The 18,254-nt window shown below is 39.7% G+C and overlaps 3 protein-coding genes across 5 annotated transcripts; 1 reads left to right on the top strand and 2 right to left on the bottom strand.

Annotated features, from left to right (window-relative positions):
* The first annotated feature begins 2,681 nt into the window (after positions 1-2,681).
* LOC124158252 (protein ALP1-like) lies at positions 2,682-4,246 on the top strand. The gene is made up of 4 exons (XM_046533446.1): positions 2,682-2,989; positions 3,114-3,345; positions 3,423-3,763; positions 3,841-4,246. Exons 1-4 carry the CDS (start codon positions 2,682-2,684, stop codon positions 4,163-4,165), a joined length of 1,206 nt encoding a protein of 401 aa, XP_046389402.1. The 3' UTR covers positions 4,166-4,246.
* A 976-nt stretch (positions 4,247-5,222) lies between these two features.
* LOC124158251 lies at positions 5,223-6,833 on the bottom strand. Its single transcript, XM_046533444.1, has 5 exons — positions 6,447-6,833; positions 6,225-6,362; positions 5,971-6,136; positions 5,767-5,861; positions 5,223-5,392 (listed from the first exon to the last, which is right to left on the bottom strand). The coding sequence occupies exons 1-5, from the start codon at positions 6,511-6,513 to the stop codon at positions 5,223-5,225; spliced, it is 636 nt and encodes a 211-aa protein (XP_046389400.1). The 5' UTR covers positions 6,514-6,833.
* A 4,039-nt stretch (positions 6,834-10,872) lies between these two features.
* LOC124156956 (THAP domain-containing protein 2-like) lies at positions 10,873-12,203 on the bottom strand. Of its 3 annotated transcripts, none has more exons than XR_006864472.1 (3): positions 11,836-11,940; positions 11,556-11,707; positions 10,873-11,378 (listed from the first exon to the last, which is right to left on the bottom strand). XR_006864472.1 is itself a non-coding variant. In XM_046531405.1 (3 exons), the coding sequence occupies exons 1-3, from the start codon at positions 11,967-11,969 to the stop codon at positions 11,298-11,300; spliced, it is 252 nt and encodes an 83-aa protein (XP_046387361.1). In that variant the 5' UTR covers positions 11,970-12,203; the 3' UTR covers positions 10,873-11,297. The 3 variants fall into 3 exon arrangements, 2 of the variants coding, with proteins under 2 accessions (XP_046387361.1, XP_046387360.1); XM_046531405.1 differs by lacking the exon at positions 11,836-11,940 and adding an exon at positions 11,951-12,203; XM_046531404.1 differs by lacking the exon at positions 11,836-11,940 and having other exon boundaries at positions 11,556-11,828.
* Positions 12,204-18,254: the final 6,051 nt, after the last annotated feature.

The raw sequence follows: 18,254 nt of genomic DNA, 5'->3' as shown, positions 1-18,254 counted from the left end.
CATTCGGAGTAACTAACACATCTCTTATTTTTCTTGATATTCCGTCCTTACACTTGCACGGGGGGGCTATATTTGAGGCTGGCGCGCACGGAGGTGGAATATTCGGGTAGAGAACGTACGTGTCGGCGAGTAGAGAGAGGCGATGCTGATGGTCGTGGACTTGGTCGTGCCCGGTTCGCGTCCCACACGAGTCGTCGTTCGAGAACCACCGCAGCTCCCGCGTCAAAGTCCTAGAACGACGAACTCGTCCAACCCAGGCACTAGCAAACGCACTCACTGTACTGCCAAACTAAAAACTGTCCACGCGGGGCAGATTTTCTGCCCCATATATCTCTACTTCCCGGGGGTGCGGGTGAGGGGAAAGGGGTCGCAGCTAGGGTAGAGTACCCTAGTGCATGGTCCAAATTCTCGGAAATGCTCCTTGGACCCACGCACTCTTAGGCGGGAAAAGTAGCATCACGCCTCCTTTCCCGCCACTTAGAGTATCTTCCGATCACCACAGTTTGATAAGTAAGGTATTAATAATCCATATCTAAGCCAAGTGCTTCCAGCTAGCAGGGTACTCTGCTACCTGCAAGCATCCTGTGTCGTATCAGCGCTCAAAGCCTCGCCCCAAGGTCACCTCACTTGCGGTAGCGGGAACCAGAACGACGTCACATGGAGATTTCCCGGCATTCTTACTTACCCGTTGCGTTTTCGCGCGCTTGAAAATTTTATCTTCATTTCATCGCAAAAATAGATATCGTCATTTAAAAATCTAAAAGCGTGAAATACGTACTACAGGAGTAATAATTTTTCGATTTAGGCAATAAAAAAAATAAAAGGAAACCACTCTATTCTCCAAAAGAATAGAAGAGAAAGAAGAGAATTTGACAGCGACGGAATGAATCGGCATACTTAAACTAATGGCTCATGAATATGAATCCTCTGTATGTGATGGTATCATTTATATATGTACCAGGAATGTCCTCCCTCCATTATATTTTTTCCTTTTTTCTTTTTCTGTATTTGGCTAAGAACGAAGATATTTTCTGCATTGGCTAAAGAATATACATATGTTAGATAGTGCATGTTTGAGAGATAGATTTTAGAATAGACAGATTCAAAATGTCATTTCTTCCACGATCAATAAGAGGTTATAACGGTGCGATAGAACTCATAAATAGATTGCATGACTTGTGGTGAAGCCAACTAACCTATGTATAACTTAATGCATGTTTCTTAATTTTATTATTATTTCTAACAGCATAAAGTAGTATAATTTGTTAGTATGCGTGACGCTTTGTGGACCGTGTGGTGTGCATGTTGGAGTCCAATTGCATGCTGCATGCTGGTGATCGATCACCCCCTGCCAAACACCCTAGAGGTGGCTCGCAGGGTATTATGTAGCTGGAGATATATATTGGAAAAGCCAAAGGATTGCCTCTGCAAGAGTAAGCTCAATCTTTTTATGAGGATCGAATTGTATTTTTATCCATGCAATCATAACGAAATAGTTTAGCAATTTGTTGTATTTTTATTCAGAAATTTCCATTTTTATTTTGTGACTAATCACCAACGTACTATAGCTGAAACTGGATAAAAGGTTAACTTATTTATTTATTTATTTCAAAAGCCCACATGCAGCAATTATTGCTAATTTACAGTGGCGCAATAACAAGATATATATATTTTTTTTATATGAAAATAAATATTTTTATTGCTCCGTTACAGCGTGAGTCTAAATGTTTTTTCTTCCTCTCGCACAAAGCAGTGAGTCTCAGGGTGCCTTCATAGCTCGGCGTTGCGTCCTTGGGGGCGGAGCTAACTCATCGCAGCAGGTTGGAGCCCTTCACAGATCTGCGTTGCGTAAACAAATGAAAGGCGAAATGCGTGGGCGTCCAAAATTTCGCGCCAGTGCTTACACAACGCTCTTCTGAAGTCTTTGACGGTTATCGGTGCTCGTGTGCTTGCTATTACTTTGCCACTTTTGCCTTTTTCATTTTAGTTGGGTTGGGAGTAGGTTTATCTAGTTAATTAATTAAAAATTCGTTCAATTACAGGGTAGTTATTGCATTATTTTATAGAATTTAGTAACGTAGATATTTCGTTGTAATTGTTTGTACGTTAAGGTAGGAGTAAAGTTAATCTAGTTAATTAATTAAAAATTCGTTCAATTATAGGGTAGTTATTGCATTATTTTATATAATTTAGTAACGTAGTAATTTCGTTTTAATTGTTTGTACGTTATGGTAGGAGTAAGTGCATTATTTTATAGAATTTAGTAACTTAGAAATTCCGTTGTGGTTAGTTGTACGTTAAGGTAGGAGTAAGTTTATCTAGTTCATTAAGTTAAAATTGTGTTCAGTTGAAGGCTAGTAAGTGTATTAGTTTATATACCTTTTTCAATTAACTAGGGTATTTTGTTTTCATCAGCTGTAGAGTAAGGATAGGCTTAGTGTATTAACGATTGCAATAAATTTTACGGCGTAGAAATAAAGATTTTGATTAAATTTTAATTTAGGTGTAACTTATTTAACTGTTATCTCCCATTACATTTCTTAGCGATTAAATTAACGTAGCAATAAATATTTATAGTAGGTTCGTAGTATTCTAGATTAGTGTCCAGACTTGCCATACCTTAGTTATTACATTTATTCAAATTAGAGAAACAGGTTATTGCATTTTTTTATTGTACTGAAATGGATTATGAATGGGAGATGTATCGTAGGCGCGTGGGAATTGTAGCGTTGCTGATGGAGGGACGGGAAGGCAGGAGGGTGAGGCGATGGCAGGTGCACCCTGTGTGTCGGGAGCGGTCGCGCCAGGGAGACTATTGTAACCTCATTCGAGAGATGAGATTGGGTGACGAGGTGAAATATCTCAACTTCCTGCGAATGCGACCGTGGATGTTCCAGCGGTTGCTGGAGAAGGTGGGGCCTTTGCTGCAGAAAGCAGTACTCAGGAGGGATTACCTTTCTCCTCCCCATCGCTTGGCTCTCACATTGAGGTAATCATAAATACTATAAATATAAAATAAACATAAATGCATACACCAATGCTCACCTAAAATACTATCTTTTCGAAGACATCTTCATTTGTAGCCTCACAACACATGTCATTCCTTTTTCCAGGTACCTTGCATCAGGGGACTCAATGACGTCCATTCACTACAGTTTCCGTGTTGGGCTGTCTACGGTGTCAAGCATTATTAGGGAGACCTGTTCGGCTTTATGGGAAGTCTGCAGAGGGGATTTCTTAGCTCCAACAGAGGAGAATTGGAGGAGATTGGCCCATGACTTTGAGGAGAGGTGGAAGTTTCCCCACTGCATTGGGGCTATAGATGGGAAGCATGTCGTCATTCAAGTAAGTAATATGGACGTAGGAATGAGGAAAAACAATGCATCAATAAAAAATTCCTAATTTCTATTTCCATCCTACAGGCTTTCGAAAACTCAGGATCTGAGTATTATAACTATAAAGGCCAGCACAGCCTAGTGCTCCTGGGAGTTTGTGATGCCCAAAATAAATTCACTGTAGTGGACATAGGGGCACAAGGCCGCCACAGTGATGGAGGCATCTTCGCTAACTCCATTATGGGGTGGAATTTTCAGGCGGGACAAATGAATCTGCCGCCTCCAGATAAATTCCACCAAAATTATGAGGAATGCCCATATTTTATGGTGGGTGATGAGGCGTTCGGCTTGACCGAGTACTTGTTAAGGCCTTATCCGGGCAGAAATAGGGGACGATTGACGTACGAGCAGCAGGTTTTTAATTATCGGTAAGTTTCTATTCACACACTCAAGTGCCTCAAATTGAATTAAAGAAATGGATTAGTGATGAACCTTGTCATTCCAGGCTGTCATTGGCGAGGAAAACCATAGAGTGTACCTTCGGTATGCTGGCGCAAAGGTGGAGGATACTTAGGAAGCCAATAATAGCAGCGGAAGAGACAGTGGACGGTATTGTGAAGGCTGCAGTAGTACTACATAATTTCCTAAGGGATTTAGAAGAGGAAAGGGGCGAGAGAAACTATCTAGCTGTGGGCGATGAAGATGGGGAGGGAATGCCAGATGTGGCAAACGCAGGGATAGGGAATCATACCAGGAGGGCGGCAAGGGTTAGGGATATTATGAAAAGTTACTTTTGTAATGAAGGTGCAGTACCTTGGCAACCGCAATAAACTGCTTGGAAAGTTTACATTGAGTTTCTATGAATTCCTTTATTCCAGGTAAACTAACTATGAGATAGTACCTAGTGTATTCAATATAATCAAGTGCTCAGAAGGTAAGGTATGTTGCATTGTGTGGAAGGGTTTTACCTTCATTAAGTTACTGGGAAAGGCTGATGAGGTAATGTAAATGGAATAGATAAAATAATACCTATTGGGAAGTGGGCTCACCCTCACTCTTAAAGGGGTTAAAAACCTCCCATGTATGTATGATCATAATGCCAAAGAAGGTATTCATTGAAGGAATTGAAGGTAATAACAGTACGGTCATCTTACTTGTGGAAAACTACCCGGCCCACCCAATAATTGACCTGAGGGTCATGATACTAGTCTTCCTGCCAACAATGCAACTTTCTTACTACAGCCACGTTTTTATGCAAAAAGTACTCATGCGACAAGAGTAGAGAGAATTTTCAATACCTCAGAGGACATTTTTCATTACTAATTCAAATCCTCCTGCCTTCAATGAACTGATTTTCACTAACGTTGGATTCAAAAAGTAGAACTTGATTTTTTTTAACTTCTGGAGGCACAACCCTCCTCGGAAACCCCTTTCATTGGAATACTGCGCTGCAAACATTATGAAAATGAAATTATTAGGGACCGCCAAGGAAACATTTGTACTATTTCAACCCTACATTGAAGGATGAAAACTACCAAGTTTTATTCAAGTCAGTGTTGGTGGGTGTCATGCCTGTATGAATTGAAATGGGAAAAAAAACCCTTAATTTCAACCAGAATATTGCCAGTAATGCTTAAATGAAAGAGGTGTATGGAGGAAATTCAAAGTGGCCACATCAGTTGTGCAATCTGTGTCTCTCCAATGGATTAGTGCTCTTACTGTCGGCTTAAGCTGAGACGAAATGATGAATAATTCACTCACAACATGCAACAAATTTTCAGTCCAACTTACCATGTCCTTGTTTACTTGCCTATGGTGATAGTTATATTTTCACAACATTGTGGGCCAAGGGTATAAACTCAATAAACCAGACTTCAAAATAAAAATTTATTTCAGAATTTCTAAAATCTGAATTTGTAGGGCCACCAAGTCCTCCCTCTTCTTTTGCCGCAGCAGATCTACCACTGCCATGCAGAAGTGGTGGATACCGTCATTTTCTTTGGGCTTTGTGTCCCTCAACTCCTGCAGAATCCTCTCAGTGAATTCTCCTCGTTGAGCTGAAATCCAAATGCCAATGATAAGTTATGTGGCTGTGCAAAGGAATGCAGGCAGAGAAATAAATGCAGTGTAATAATATATTGATGGCCTTTTTGAGGTAGGTCTTAATGCATGTAGCTCCTAAGTAGGATGGCATTGATTCTAATTGAGCACATTTGAGATCCATAAAGAAGTATGCATTTAAAATTGCGGAGTAATATCTTAAATAGGCATCAACATGATGCTGTGAAACTGCTACCACAAATGAATCAGACATATTAAAGATGCAAAGAATTTGGAAGCATCAATGAGAAACTTTACCACTTAACACAATTCTAAGGAGCAAATTGTAGAAATAAAAGTAAAAAAAGAAGACCATGACGACAAGACTTACAAGACTTGGGGGATGGGGATGATAAAGGAACTGCTCCCGAGCCAACAGTTGGAGTGAAACGTGCTCCATTCCCCTCATCCAGGCTGCATGATGTCCTATAAGAACAGATATTAATTAAAGCACATCCTCTGTCATCTCAATAAAATGTACAGGTAATTATTTGTGAAGCTCACACGAAAAAAGCCATGGACAGACGACACTTACTTTTTGTATTTTATACAACTGTTAAGGTATGTCAGAGAGTCGAAGTGCACCCACTTCTTCCTCTTCAGTGCCCCTGATCCACTGGGTGGGTGCACATTCTTCTCCCTGACATACCTGTCCCTCAGGCTTTTGAATTTTGAGGGGAGCTCTGCCTCCGGGATTTTTCCTGCAATGATTGGTTATGTATAGAACTTTAACTTAAGCTGCCAGAGTAATAACAAGAGAAACACTTGGGAAAGTTTGTCAATGCATACCATCTAAGGCCAAGTATACCTCCCTCCACAACATTGCCTTCCTCTCAGGAGTCCTCTCTTTGAGAGGAAGGCGAATGTCGAATAGTGGTGGTCGCTGCTGCACCTCCATAATGAGGGCCTCAATGAGGCAGTCGTCCTCTGAAAAATGAATTGATACATAGTCATTTGTTGCAAACGTAAACGTAATGTGCAAGGAAATAGTTTCTCAGTGGAATAACTCACCAATAGTCTCCCCACTGCTGCTTGTTGAGGGCCCTGCAAGTAATACAAGGAGGCTGTTTTCATTCATCACAGCAACCAACCGCACTGTATAATAACTAGAATTCTTACTTAAAGGCTTATGAAATACTTCTAGGTTAAACACAAAGGAACCATTACTTAAGAAAATAATACTCGCATTTTACATTATGTTTACGAGTGTTCTTACATTACTCACACTACATTATTTAAGAATACTGATACTCACATCACCATTTTGATATTGTATGTGAATCAAGGCTCTACATATCCACGGGTTTCACTTACAGTTAATACCAGCTAATGATAATGCAAGGAATGACACTGCTTACTCTCAACTGAAGCTGCTACAAACTACCTTACCCAACATTTGTATAAAAACTACATGCACTTGTAAATATAGTCACTCACCAGGTTCTACCAAATTGCCCTTGTGGCACACTTGGTCCGTATATATTTGATCGGTGACGATAACTGAAAGAAAGGACAGATATTAGATACCGCTGATGAGTTTCTTTTCAAGAACACGTGCAATCAATCCCAAAAATGATATTAATGCCTGATCAGGCCAAAACTTACTCTCTCCCGATCGATATATCTTCCCCTGCAATTGATCCACATGAGTGAGATTCAGGAAGCATTCATGGTTGCCAATAGCATCCCGAGGCACCTTGCCCGAGCAGTGGCCACAGATGTACTAATGGGAAAGTTAAGAAGCCATACTTAAGGGAACCAGATTGAAGTAAAAGAAAGTGTATCATGCATATGTCACTGCCAATGAAAAAGCAGACTGCTATATTGAAAAAGAAGTGATAACTCTGAACACCCTGGCTACATTCATCTATCGCTTGGACTTCAACTGAGAAAGCAAGTTAAAGGTGAGAACATAAGAACTTAGAACAATCATGAATTACAATTAAAGCATACAAAATGTTGGGGTTAATTAACCGAATGTGCAGATTAAAAAAGTTGGAATTGCTGATCACTTCTCTATGCTACCTTGGTTACATACGTTTTGGAATATGGTACGGTGTCCTCCTTCCATGGTACGGTCATGGAAGAAGGGTATGGTTATTGGGAACCCATATTATGATACCCACATGCATACTCTGGAAAGTGAGAAAATGAAATGTCTTAAATTACTTGACCATAAATCTTAAGAAAATGCCACAGGACTCAACATTTCTGCACAACATTTGCATTTGTACACTCTTTCAATTCGTAAAAGGCATATTGGAATGCTCTTCCTTAATGATAATAACATTAAATCCCCTGATTTATAGACCTTGCTAACTTATAAGTTTCCAAAATTTCCCAATTCTAAACATCCGTACGAGAAATTCGACCCCTTTCTATTTTCGTTACCAGCCATCCAACTACACCAAAAATATGATTACTTACAGAACAATAATTGATTGTAGCTTATAGTGGTATGACTTTGATTTTTTTCATTCTTTTTCCTCAAGTTCAAAAAGTGCGCATTAAATAAAGTAACAATGTGATACCATAATGTATGTTATCATAAATGAAAACTCCTCTGAACACCTAGATATTTTATACACACCTTTTAAATCTTAATTTGATGATAATCTAATCAAATTAATTGAACGGCTTTCCTGTGTATTACTTAGTAATTTCTGTAAATATGTATATCTATTCCTAATGAAGTGCGGTGATGTCCCTAGAGTAATTACGTTACTTCATTAACCTTTTATTTTGATTACTGTCTTTGAAACACTAAAATTTTATAGTGCAAGTGGAACTACAGGTTTCCTAATTACATGGAATTGCCAATGTTAATAACGTTCTTGAACGTGCAGTAGTCACTAAAGCATCGTACCAATGTAAACGCATTGCCCATGCATTAATTTCATCACATAATTTGCAATAAAGAAAGAATACACCCCGCTAACAAACAAGTTTTAACTCCGAATGAGATTCGTGTGCACATTAATGAATGAATTCATTACCCGTAAATTAAAATTTTCAAACACTAGAAATACTTAACAAGAGTAGTGCGGAATTTTAACCTTATAAAAGGAATAATATGCAAGCCTATCGATGATGAATTGGAAGGGTTCGAGACAGACGAATAAAATATTTTTAAATGAACTGTGGCTAGCCTGGGAATAACATGTAATGAGTCATCGTCGGAAGCACATGTGCAACGGCGTTACCTCAACACGTTATGTATTAAAAACTCATCAATACAAACAGGTAAGCAGCATTTTAAAACAAGTGCACTACAATGAAATATTATAGTAACCCTCACGACGTCATAGGGACTTATAAAACTTATAAAATAATTTTCGACGTCGAGGATGGACTACTACCGATTCATCCGCGATGAAATAAACGTAAATGACAGAAAAACCCGCAAATAATACAAATGGAAAGTCAAATATAACACAATACAAAGCCATATATCGCATTCTGTCGTCGTTCATAAGATAAAACCTCCAAAATGTGAATTTATCTGCTTACCTCACTCTCCATGTTTTTCGTAGTCCCCGGTCAAAGTGCTGCGTACGCGCCAGGAAATCCAACAGGTTCAGTTTTTCTGCGACGACGCAGCGAGCTGGAGACGTGACGTCATCAATTCTCAAACTCGGGCTCTGATTGGCTTGCTAGCCGCGGCGTCAACGCAACGCCGAACTGTGAAGGCCCCCTCACGCTCCTGAACCACTACCCTCCCTCCATCCCCTTCTCCTCTCTCCCCATTCTGCAAACACACCCGCCTTCTTTTACGGGGTCTCGGCCGCAGTCGACAGTCGAGGCCATGCCTTCGAACCCGTCGGATGTGAGTTTCTCTCGGGCAGTTCGCTCCGCTTTCCGTGTGTTTCTTTCGCGTGTACCCTCCACTTCTTCCTCGCGCGTCGTCCGAACCGGGAATCCGCGTGTCCCTCCAACAACTACAGAGGAAAGTTAAGCCTTTTCTCTCGCACAGTGATACTTCCCCTTTCTTGGAGTTCGATGAATATAGACTATGCTTTTCCCGCATCGTGAATAGAGTTTAAAGGATTTACACCAGCATAAACCGTGATTTGTGGGGGTCGTGTGTTTCGTGGGACAATATCATCACTCCCAGTGATTGTGTGAGGTTTGCAGGGCACATGAACTCTTTCCATATAATCGTATCCTGTGGCTATGACACAATTTTCTCGAGTTCTCTTACAGGAGTGTAAATCTATGCTGCATCTGATATTTATTATGATTTTTCCCTTAATTGCGGACTTGGGATGTGTCATTGCCTCGGTAATCACTGTTAATCCATCAAATCCCAGCTCTTCGTTGCCCCCGAGTGTTGTGTTATGGAAACTGAGTGCGCGTGGGTAACAGTAAATTTTACCTGGATATTGTAAGGCTGATTATCACCATGATGAAGGCACAACGGAAGGCCAAAGGATATATTGGGACCTTTAGCTTGAGATTTCTTCGCGCCCTGGATATATTGGAATTATCCACGCGTCAATGTATCTCTAGTGTTGTGTGCCAAGTACTTGCAAAGCGGATTCGTAGTTGAGGTAGATCTAATCCCAAAGAACAAAGTGCTTACCTTTTCCCCCCTTAATATTCGCTGACCTTAGGATGAGTGCATTCAGTTCTGAAAAATATATCTAGATAATCCCCAGTGTGATTTCGATCGGATAAGAGTAATCCCAGTAAACCGCTATTGCAGAATAGGATCAGGATTTACGTACACACGAGAGTAGACGGTGAATGGAAGATGATTCCTGGAAACTATACCCCATTCGTGTGACTCATGTTCCCTCCGCTCATTGGCCAACCGCATGTCGCCAGTGTCGAGCTTTGGTCTTCTCAGTGTTTTGTGTCGCCGAGTCGTCTGCCCAAGCCGCTGTTACTCCCGAGAAAAAAGTGGCATGTTTTTGAGGCCGCGGTGAAAGTCGGAACTAATGGCAGCACCTGTCCTTAACCCTGGCAGACGTCGTTAGGGCATTGAAACCCGTGTAAATTAAGGAAAGATTTGTGGAGAATATGTTGGATTCCAGAGATATAAAGCCAAATCTTATTATATTAAATTAAATAACCATTCTTTATTGTAAACTGTATGAGCTTACGCAGGGATTCTAACACTCCTGTACATTAATATTGCGAATTATATGCCGGTATGTCTCTCCCTTAGGCTACGAACTTGTAACTGCAAAGTACGCCTTGAAGCAATGGAATAAATACTGGAGATTATCTACGACATTAGCGAACGGATTCTCATCACGGTAAGGTGATGTTTACGTAAATGACGCGATACATTACCTAAATATTTGTCACAACAGAGGAATAGTACAAATTTCTCAATTAGGTAATGGAAGAGAGTTATACTAAAAATAAATTCATTATATCTATCTTATTAAAGGTTTGGTTCAAAATGAAAAGAAGTAAATACCCTCTGCATTTAAGTAATTTATTCAGGTTTGGAGATACCTTTGAAACATGTGTAGATATAGATTGAACAAATAAAAAGAACAATGTGACCTTCTCAATACTGGGAAGTGGTAAACTCCATAAAAGGGTTAAGTATGTATGTATTGCGATGACCTCGTCCCTTAAAAGTTTATCTGCACATTCATTGTGGCTAAGTTTCCAATTCACGACATAAAAATCTTCCAATCTGAGTCATTACTGGCACCTATCAAAGAACATCACTGCCACACGAAAACTTATATCCAATAATTTTCTCCACAGATGAACCGTCTTAATATAACACCACTTTGGCACCGAAAACATACTGAAGTCATTTTCTTAACAGATATTGCTGATAAACAGATGAATCTGTAAATAGGGAACATTCAAACATCAGTCAATCACAAGGCAATAAAATTACATGTTACGGGTTTCTCCCTTGACTGAGCCCCTTGATGCAAAGACCGCTACTGGCTGAGTGTATGAGTCCAACAGGGGCTGGAACATAAGCACGAGAGCAGAGTTGAGTGGACAACCCGGAAATAGCACAGGAATAGCGTCATCAGTCAATTTAGAACATCTAAATTCCACTTATAATGAAATCGCGAAATAACCCATTAAATGTATTCGTTGATACTAATGAAATTATTTTATTTAAGCTGGGCCTTTACTTACCTCCTTGACGACTTTGCCATTGCCATCTTTCAACTGCTTCTTCCTGACGATGTCGTGGGGCATGAAATGCCTTTCACACAGTACCTGCCCTGCCTTCAACTCAAAGTTTACCCTTGGTATTGCAGCTTGCCATTTACTCCTCTTAACAGGATCTTTGGGAGCAGAGAAAAATGAGAAGGTAGACTTTTTAGAGCCATACCCCTCAGTACACCCTGGTGCGACACAGCTTCGTGGCATTTCAAATATCGCCGAAAATTAAGCGAACTAGCTCCTCCCTCACCCGTGAAATCCACACAGTGAATTACTTTAGCGTTTAGAATTACAAAAAAACGCTGAAGAACTCAATTAAATATTTTTCAAGTGCAAATAACTCGCTTAAACGCACGTGAACTTACCGAGCCACATACAAAGCATGGGTAGACGACAAGTAGCGCTCGTAGTTCGTTAAAATTCCGCAGCCTCAAAAACCTGCCACCAAAATTGTACGGCGGGCATAGGAAGTTGCACTGGTGTGCGTCTGCCCGTCAAAACAAGAGAAGAGCAGCCAGCGGGGACCACTTGCGATTATACTTTCGTCTTGATGATGGGCTGACTTTTTCTCTTGCGGAGAGTCCATCGTAGTAGCCTTTTGAGGCGAATGGCGGAGGAAGGAAAGTAAGTACCTATCTTGTTGTTCGCCTTTCGCTATTAGATCATATATTCTGCAAGATTAGGGTAAGAGAATCACCCTGGTCTTAAGTACATATAGAGTGAATCTCCATGGCTCATGCAATCCTACCTAGTTCACAGGAATCGACTTGGTTAACCGATGGGATGAAAATTTGGATATCGGTTTCATCATCATCAGTGAAAATTCATAAAATTGGTTAGACGCGGCTCTTCATTCCTCTCTCCTATCTGCACGCCTTTTCATAGCGACGTTTCCTTCTCTTTCACACCCTTAATAACCAGACACATTTTATACTCTCGGGGCCGTCCCTTGCCCTTCTTCCCTCCCACCCGTACTTCTAAGATTGTCTTCATCAGACCATCGTGCCTCAAAATATGGCCAACTAAGTTGTACCTTCTTCTGCTAAATGTTTTTAGAAGGCTTCTGTTTTCTTCCAGTGTTCTTTGCGCTTCCTCGTAACTTACCCGGTCGATCCATTCTCTCTTCATCATTCTTCGGTAGCACCACGTTTTGAATGCTCCCACTCTTGACTAATCCGCTGCTGTCAACGTCCAAGCCTCGCTTCCTTAGGGAAACATTCCCTATATGTAGCATCTGTTGAATTGTTTCCTCACTTCTATGCTCGTATCCTCAGCGGGAAGTAGATTCATCTCCTTATAGAAATCTCTCTTTGCCTGCGCTATTCTACTGGATATTTCTTTCTTGCTTCGTCCATCGTTTGGTAATTTGGCTCCCCAGGTATGAAAACTCTTTCACCTTTTCAAGCTTTTGATTTCCTAGGTTAATTAATGCTTGTCTAAGCTTCCTCTCTCTTGCTGCATACTAATATCATAGCCTTCTTTTTGTTGATTTTCACCTGATATCTGGCCAATGCCCTTTCTATATCTGTAAAAATAGAAACAAATAGTTATTAATTATCCGCAGGGGTTACTTAGCTAAAGATTATGGAACCCATTATCAAATAGAGGCATTAATAGAAAAAATATTGCAGAATATTATGAAATTAGCGCGAAAATAAGCTTGGCGTTTGATCGATTTTGAATAATTTGGAACATAAGCGAGGGACTCTTGAGCGCGCAGAACCGTATTCATTTCTTTTCCACGTTCTATGCATTTATATTTTGTATAACCTTGAATCGCGGCAGGGGGCACCTCATAGTAAAGATAACGTGGATATTAAATGAAGTTGAGAGGTATAATTGAGAGAATACATTGATGCGGCTAAGAAAGTACTAAACTCAAATCCAATACTTTTTGTGCCGAGGTTTGCTGTTATAGTTACGCAAAGGAATAGATGGCACTACGCGATCCGCTGATTTTTCCGTAAACTCTACGGACCTCTGAAGATAACATTGCATTGAGTTCTTATTTATATCTTACTAGCTGAACAGGCGAACTTCGTACCGCCTATTAATCACTCAACAGTTAGGTTACACCATGTGTTAATGAAGAGAGGACTGTACTGATTTTAAGGATAATACCATAGCTGTAATAAAATAATAAAACAATTAAAAAGCATCACAATGGATTGTAAGAAATATATTTTCTTTTTATTCAAACTTCACTGGGGTAGAAGACAAATACATGTACATGCGGGTTGTTTTCAATGAATTTTCTAATTTATTTTTGTTTTAACTTATGAAACTTATGACACTTTCGCCTTATAAAGCAATTATTAATGTCTAACCCGTTTTGGAGCAAGTTTACGCCTTGCTAGACCGATACTTGACTGACGCTCAAAATCTCGTAAAAATAGCCCCCGGAGAGCAGCATAAATTGCCTAAAGGCCGTTTTACACGGTACACGGAATTGCGCAGGTTAGAGCTGCATTAATTTCTAAAATGGCGTGTAATTGCGCGAATGCATGAACGATTTAAATGATTGGGTTTAAGAATCATCCGAAAAATGCTTTCCCCGAGTTTCAAGAATCATTATTAAAGTTAAATGTAGAGAATACTTGGAAAGCTTTTCTTTCGCTCGTAACTTCGGGAATAAATAGTTACATCCCTAGTAAAACAGTAAAAGAAGGCAGCGAACCGAGATGGTACGACGCGGAAGTGAGAAAATCATTGAGGCGACAGAGAGCGTGTCATGCTAAAATGAAAAAGTCAGTAATGATTTATCCGCTAATGAACGCGAGCTAACAATTAAAAAATATAGGATGACTTAAGCCGCCACGAAGGAAGCGTTCAGGAATGCGTACACGAATTTTAAAAGAAAAACACTAGTAGAGCAGTTACAGGATAACCCAAAAGCATTTTGGTCATATGTTAGGGAAGTTCAAGGTAAACGATCTACCGTATGTTCGCTGAGAAACGACAATGGAGATGTGTTGACAAGCAGTTACGATAAAGCCAATTTATTAAATTCCTACTTTAAGAGCGTTTTCACGGAGCCTTCCAAAAACTCACCCGAGACCGACGAAAATCCTTGTATACATAAGATGCCAGCTATTGACATTAGTACGCTCGGAAGAGAAAATATATTGAAATCGCTTAGTCCAAATAAATCACCTGGTCCAGACGAAATCTCTTCTCGCGTATATAAAGAACGACATTGGCGAAGTAGTGCAGAGTAAGTTACGATTATTTGCAGACGACGCTGTAGTTTACCGAGAAATCCGTTCCAGCAAAGATATAGATGAACTAACGAATGACCTTGCTGCTATCCAAGCTTGGTGCGATGCTTGGCAGTTAGAATTAAATTTAGAAAATGCGTCGTAATGAATTTCTGGAAGAAGAATAACTCCCTACAGCGTAACTATATTATTCGGGGCACCCAGTTAAAGGCAGTTGAATCCGTGAAATATCAAGGGGTTAGACTCAATAATGATCTATCGTGGAATAAACATATTCGAGAAATAACCGGTCAAGCTAATCGTAATATGGGTTTTGTTAAAAGAATATTAGGAAAGTGCGACGACAAAGTGAGAGAAATTAGCTACTTTTCCCTCGTTAGACCACATTTGGAATACGCTGCCAGTGTTTGGGACCCTCATGAAAAAGGCTTAATAACAGAGTTAGAACGCGTGCAAAGAAGAGCTGCCAGGTATGTGAAAGGTCGTTACGATAGTCTTGTTAGTGTAACTGACCTCTTAGATAAACTCGGATGGGAATCTCTGTCGGACCGTAGATTGAAAAATATACTAAACCTTTTAGATAAATTCAAGAGCAGTGTCTTTTCTGACGAAGTTAACCATATCTTGCGGATGCCAACGTACTGCGGAAGATCAGATCATATAAATAAAATAAGAGAGATAGATTGCAGAACAGACAGATTCCGAATGTCATTTTTTCCTCGATCAATAAGAGATTATAACGGCAGCAATAGACTTCGTAAATAGATTGCATGACTTGTAGTGTAGCCTACTAACCTATGTAAAACTTAAAGCATGTTTCTGAATTTCTATTCCATATTCTATTTCTAACAGCATGTAGTAGTATAGTTTGTTATTATACGGGACGTTTTTTGGACGGTGTGGTGTGCATGTGGGAGTCCAAATGCATGCTGGTGATTGATCACCCCCTGTCAAACACCCTAGAGGTGGCTCGCAGGGTATTATGTAGATGTAGATAAATATGCCTAAAAGTCGTTTTACACGGTACACGGAATTGCGCAGGTTAGAGCTGCATTAATTTCTAAAATGGCGTGGAATTGCGCGAATGCATGAACGAAATTAGTACTGGCTATTTTGCCGTCTCGTATCCTCGCATTGTCGCATGTGTTCTAGCAATTCTCCGCTTTACACGACGCAATTTTGATTGCGTCTTCAAAGCCGAAATATATATAGCAAAGCGAAGGAAGAGATTAAGCGTATGGTTTACCTGCTCGTGAACATAGTACGTATAAAATCTTGGGTTTTTCAAGAGCATATTAGCACAAACACTGAAAGATCGACCTTGTGATTTGCTAATCATCATCATGAATGCACCACGAACTGAAATTCGTACAAGCTCAAAAGGGCATACATGTTGGGATCATGGAATCTTTGGAATGAGAACTTCCTCATCTTTGAATTTACCTTTGAGTACAATCGGTTGAATCATATTCATTTTTTGTTTATTATATTTTTAATTTTTGGGAACAGCCCGCAAAAGCAGAACCGTTTTTTTCCTAATCCTATTACATATCGAATTTAAAATTTAACCTGTTAGAAATCCGGATGGCCTGTATTGGAATACTTGGAGTTCTACGGTATTATTCTGAATGCCAAGTATACGTTTATTAATGAAGATACTACTCTTAGATCTTAGGCTGGATGAGCTTTAGGTTATCTAGCCTAAGCAAGCTAGCTTAAGAATCTTTAACTTCACTAAAGGACATATACACACTATCTGAAATAATAAATAACCCCTCTGAAAAAATTGTATAAACCTGTTTCAAAATTTTATACAATTTTTTAGTTTTAATTAGTGATTATTAAGAAATGTTTCCCCGAGCTCTGTGCCTCATGCATACATTGGTCATCTCAGACGATGTAAAACTCCTATCTAGTCGTATGGAAACTAGGTCATTATGACCTCACGTGAAGTTGCAACGCATGGGAGCCAATCTGGCCTTTTACAAATGAGGTTAAAAGTAGCCATTGCCATTCGTCAAAACCGGTATTTCTACAACCAAATAATTGGTACTTTATCAAATGCCTTTTTGAAATCAAGAAAAATCGCGTCTACTGGAATGTTGTCTTCCCCGGGGACTAAAATATCGTGGGCGAAAAGCGCTAACTGAGTTTCGCACTATCTGCTTTTCCTGAATCCATGTTGATTTCCCATTAATAAGTTTTGCGCGTCTAGGTGTTTCATAACAGAGCTGACTACGATGTGTTCAAGGACTTTGCAAGAGATGGACGTTAAAGATATCGGCCTGTAATTAGATGGCTGTTCCTTGTCTCCATTTTTAAATATTGGCGTTACATTAGCGATTTTCCAGTCATTAGGTACTTCGTGTTGCTTGATGGATTTACTGAATATTAACTGAGACTGTTCAGGCAGCATTAGAACTCACAAATAGATGACATGAGTTGTATTGTAGCTTACTAACTTATGTAAACATTAATGCATGTTTCTAAATTTCCAAGACGGCATAAAATGCTTGGAAAAATACTTGACAAATTTATATTGCTAAAAGAATACTGTAATGAAAATATAAAACAATTGACCCAGTATAATTTGTTTTTATAAATTTTTCTAAAAACTTATTGAATGACCCTCGTATCTCACTTTGTCGTCGCACTTTCCTAGTAATATTTTAACAAAACCCAATTTACCATCGGCTTAACCTGTTATTTCCCGAATATGTTTATTCCACGATAGATAATTATTGAGGTTTCCCATGATCTACTTTTCCTGAATCCATGTTGATCTCTCATTAACAATTTTTGCGCGTCTAGGTGTTTCATTACTAAGCTGAATACGATGTGTTAATCTACATCTACATAATAACCTGCGAGCCACCTCTATGGTGTTTGGCAGGGGGTGATCAATCACCAGCATGCATTAAGTTTTACATAGGTTAGTAGGCTACACTACAAGTCATTTAATCTACTTATGAATCTATCGCTGCCGTTGTAATCTCTTATAATCGTGGAAAAAATCGATCGTTTTACATTCAACCTCCCGGACATATAACCAAAATGCTCTTGGGTTATCCCATAACTGCTCTATTAGTGTTTTTCTTTTAAAATTCGTGAATGCATTCCTGAACGCCTCCTTCGTGGCGGCTTGGGACAACTATAGGGTAAAGGGGGGGTGAATCGGACCAGCGGGTGAATAGGAACGCTTTTCAAAAAGTGCGCTCAGACCCGAAACGGTATCACAGAAGAATGACTACGCTTCAGGCATTGCTTCTTTGTAATATTGTCCTTCTACCAGAGTGAAAACGAGAACTCGACGACTGAATATAAGCATATGATACTCAGTCGAATGGAAGCCTGCCATAAGAGAGAGGTGTGAAATTGGATATTTAGAAAACCTCGTATATGTTCAAAGTAAGGTGACATAGTAGCACTTACTCAGATTTCAAGTTTTTCT

Source organism: Ischnura elegans, chromosome 4 (assembly GCF_921293095.1).
Source record: "Ischnura elegans chromosome 4, ioIscEleg1.1, whole genome shotgun sequence".
NCBI lineage: Eukaryota > Metazoa > Arthropoda > Insecta > Odonata > Coenagrionidae > Ischnura > Ischnura elegans.
Note: the sequence above shows the minus strand (reverse complement) of the source record. Positions and strands in the feature narration are given on the sequence as shown.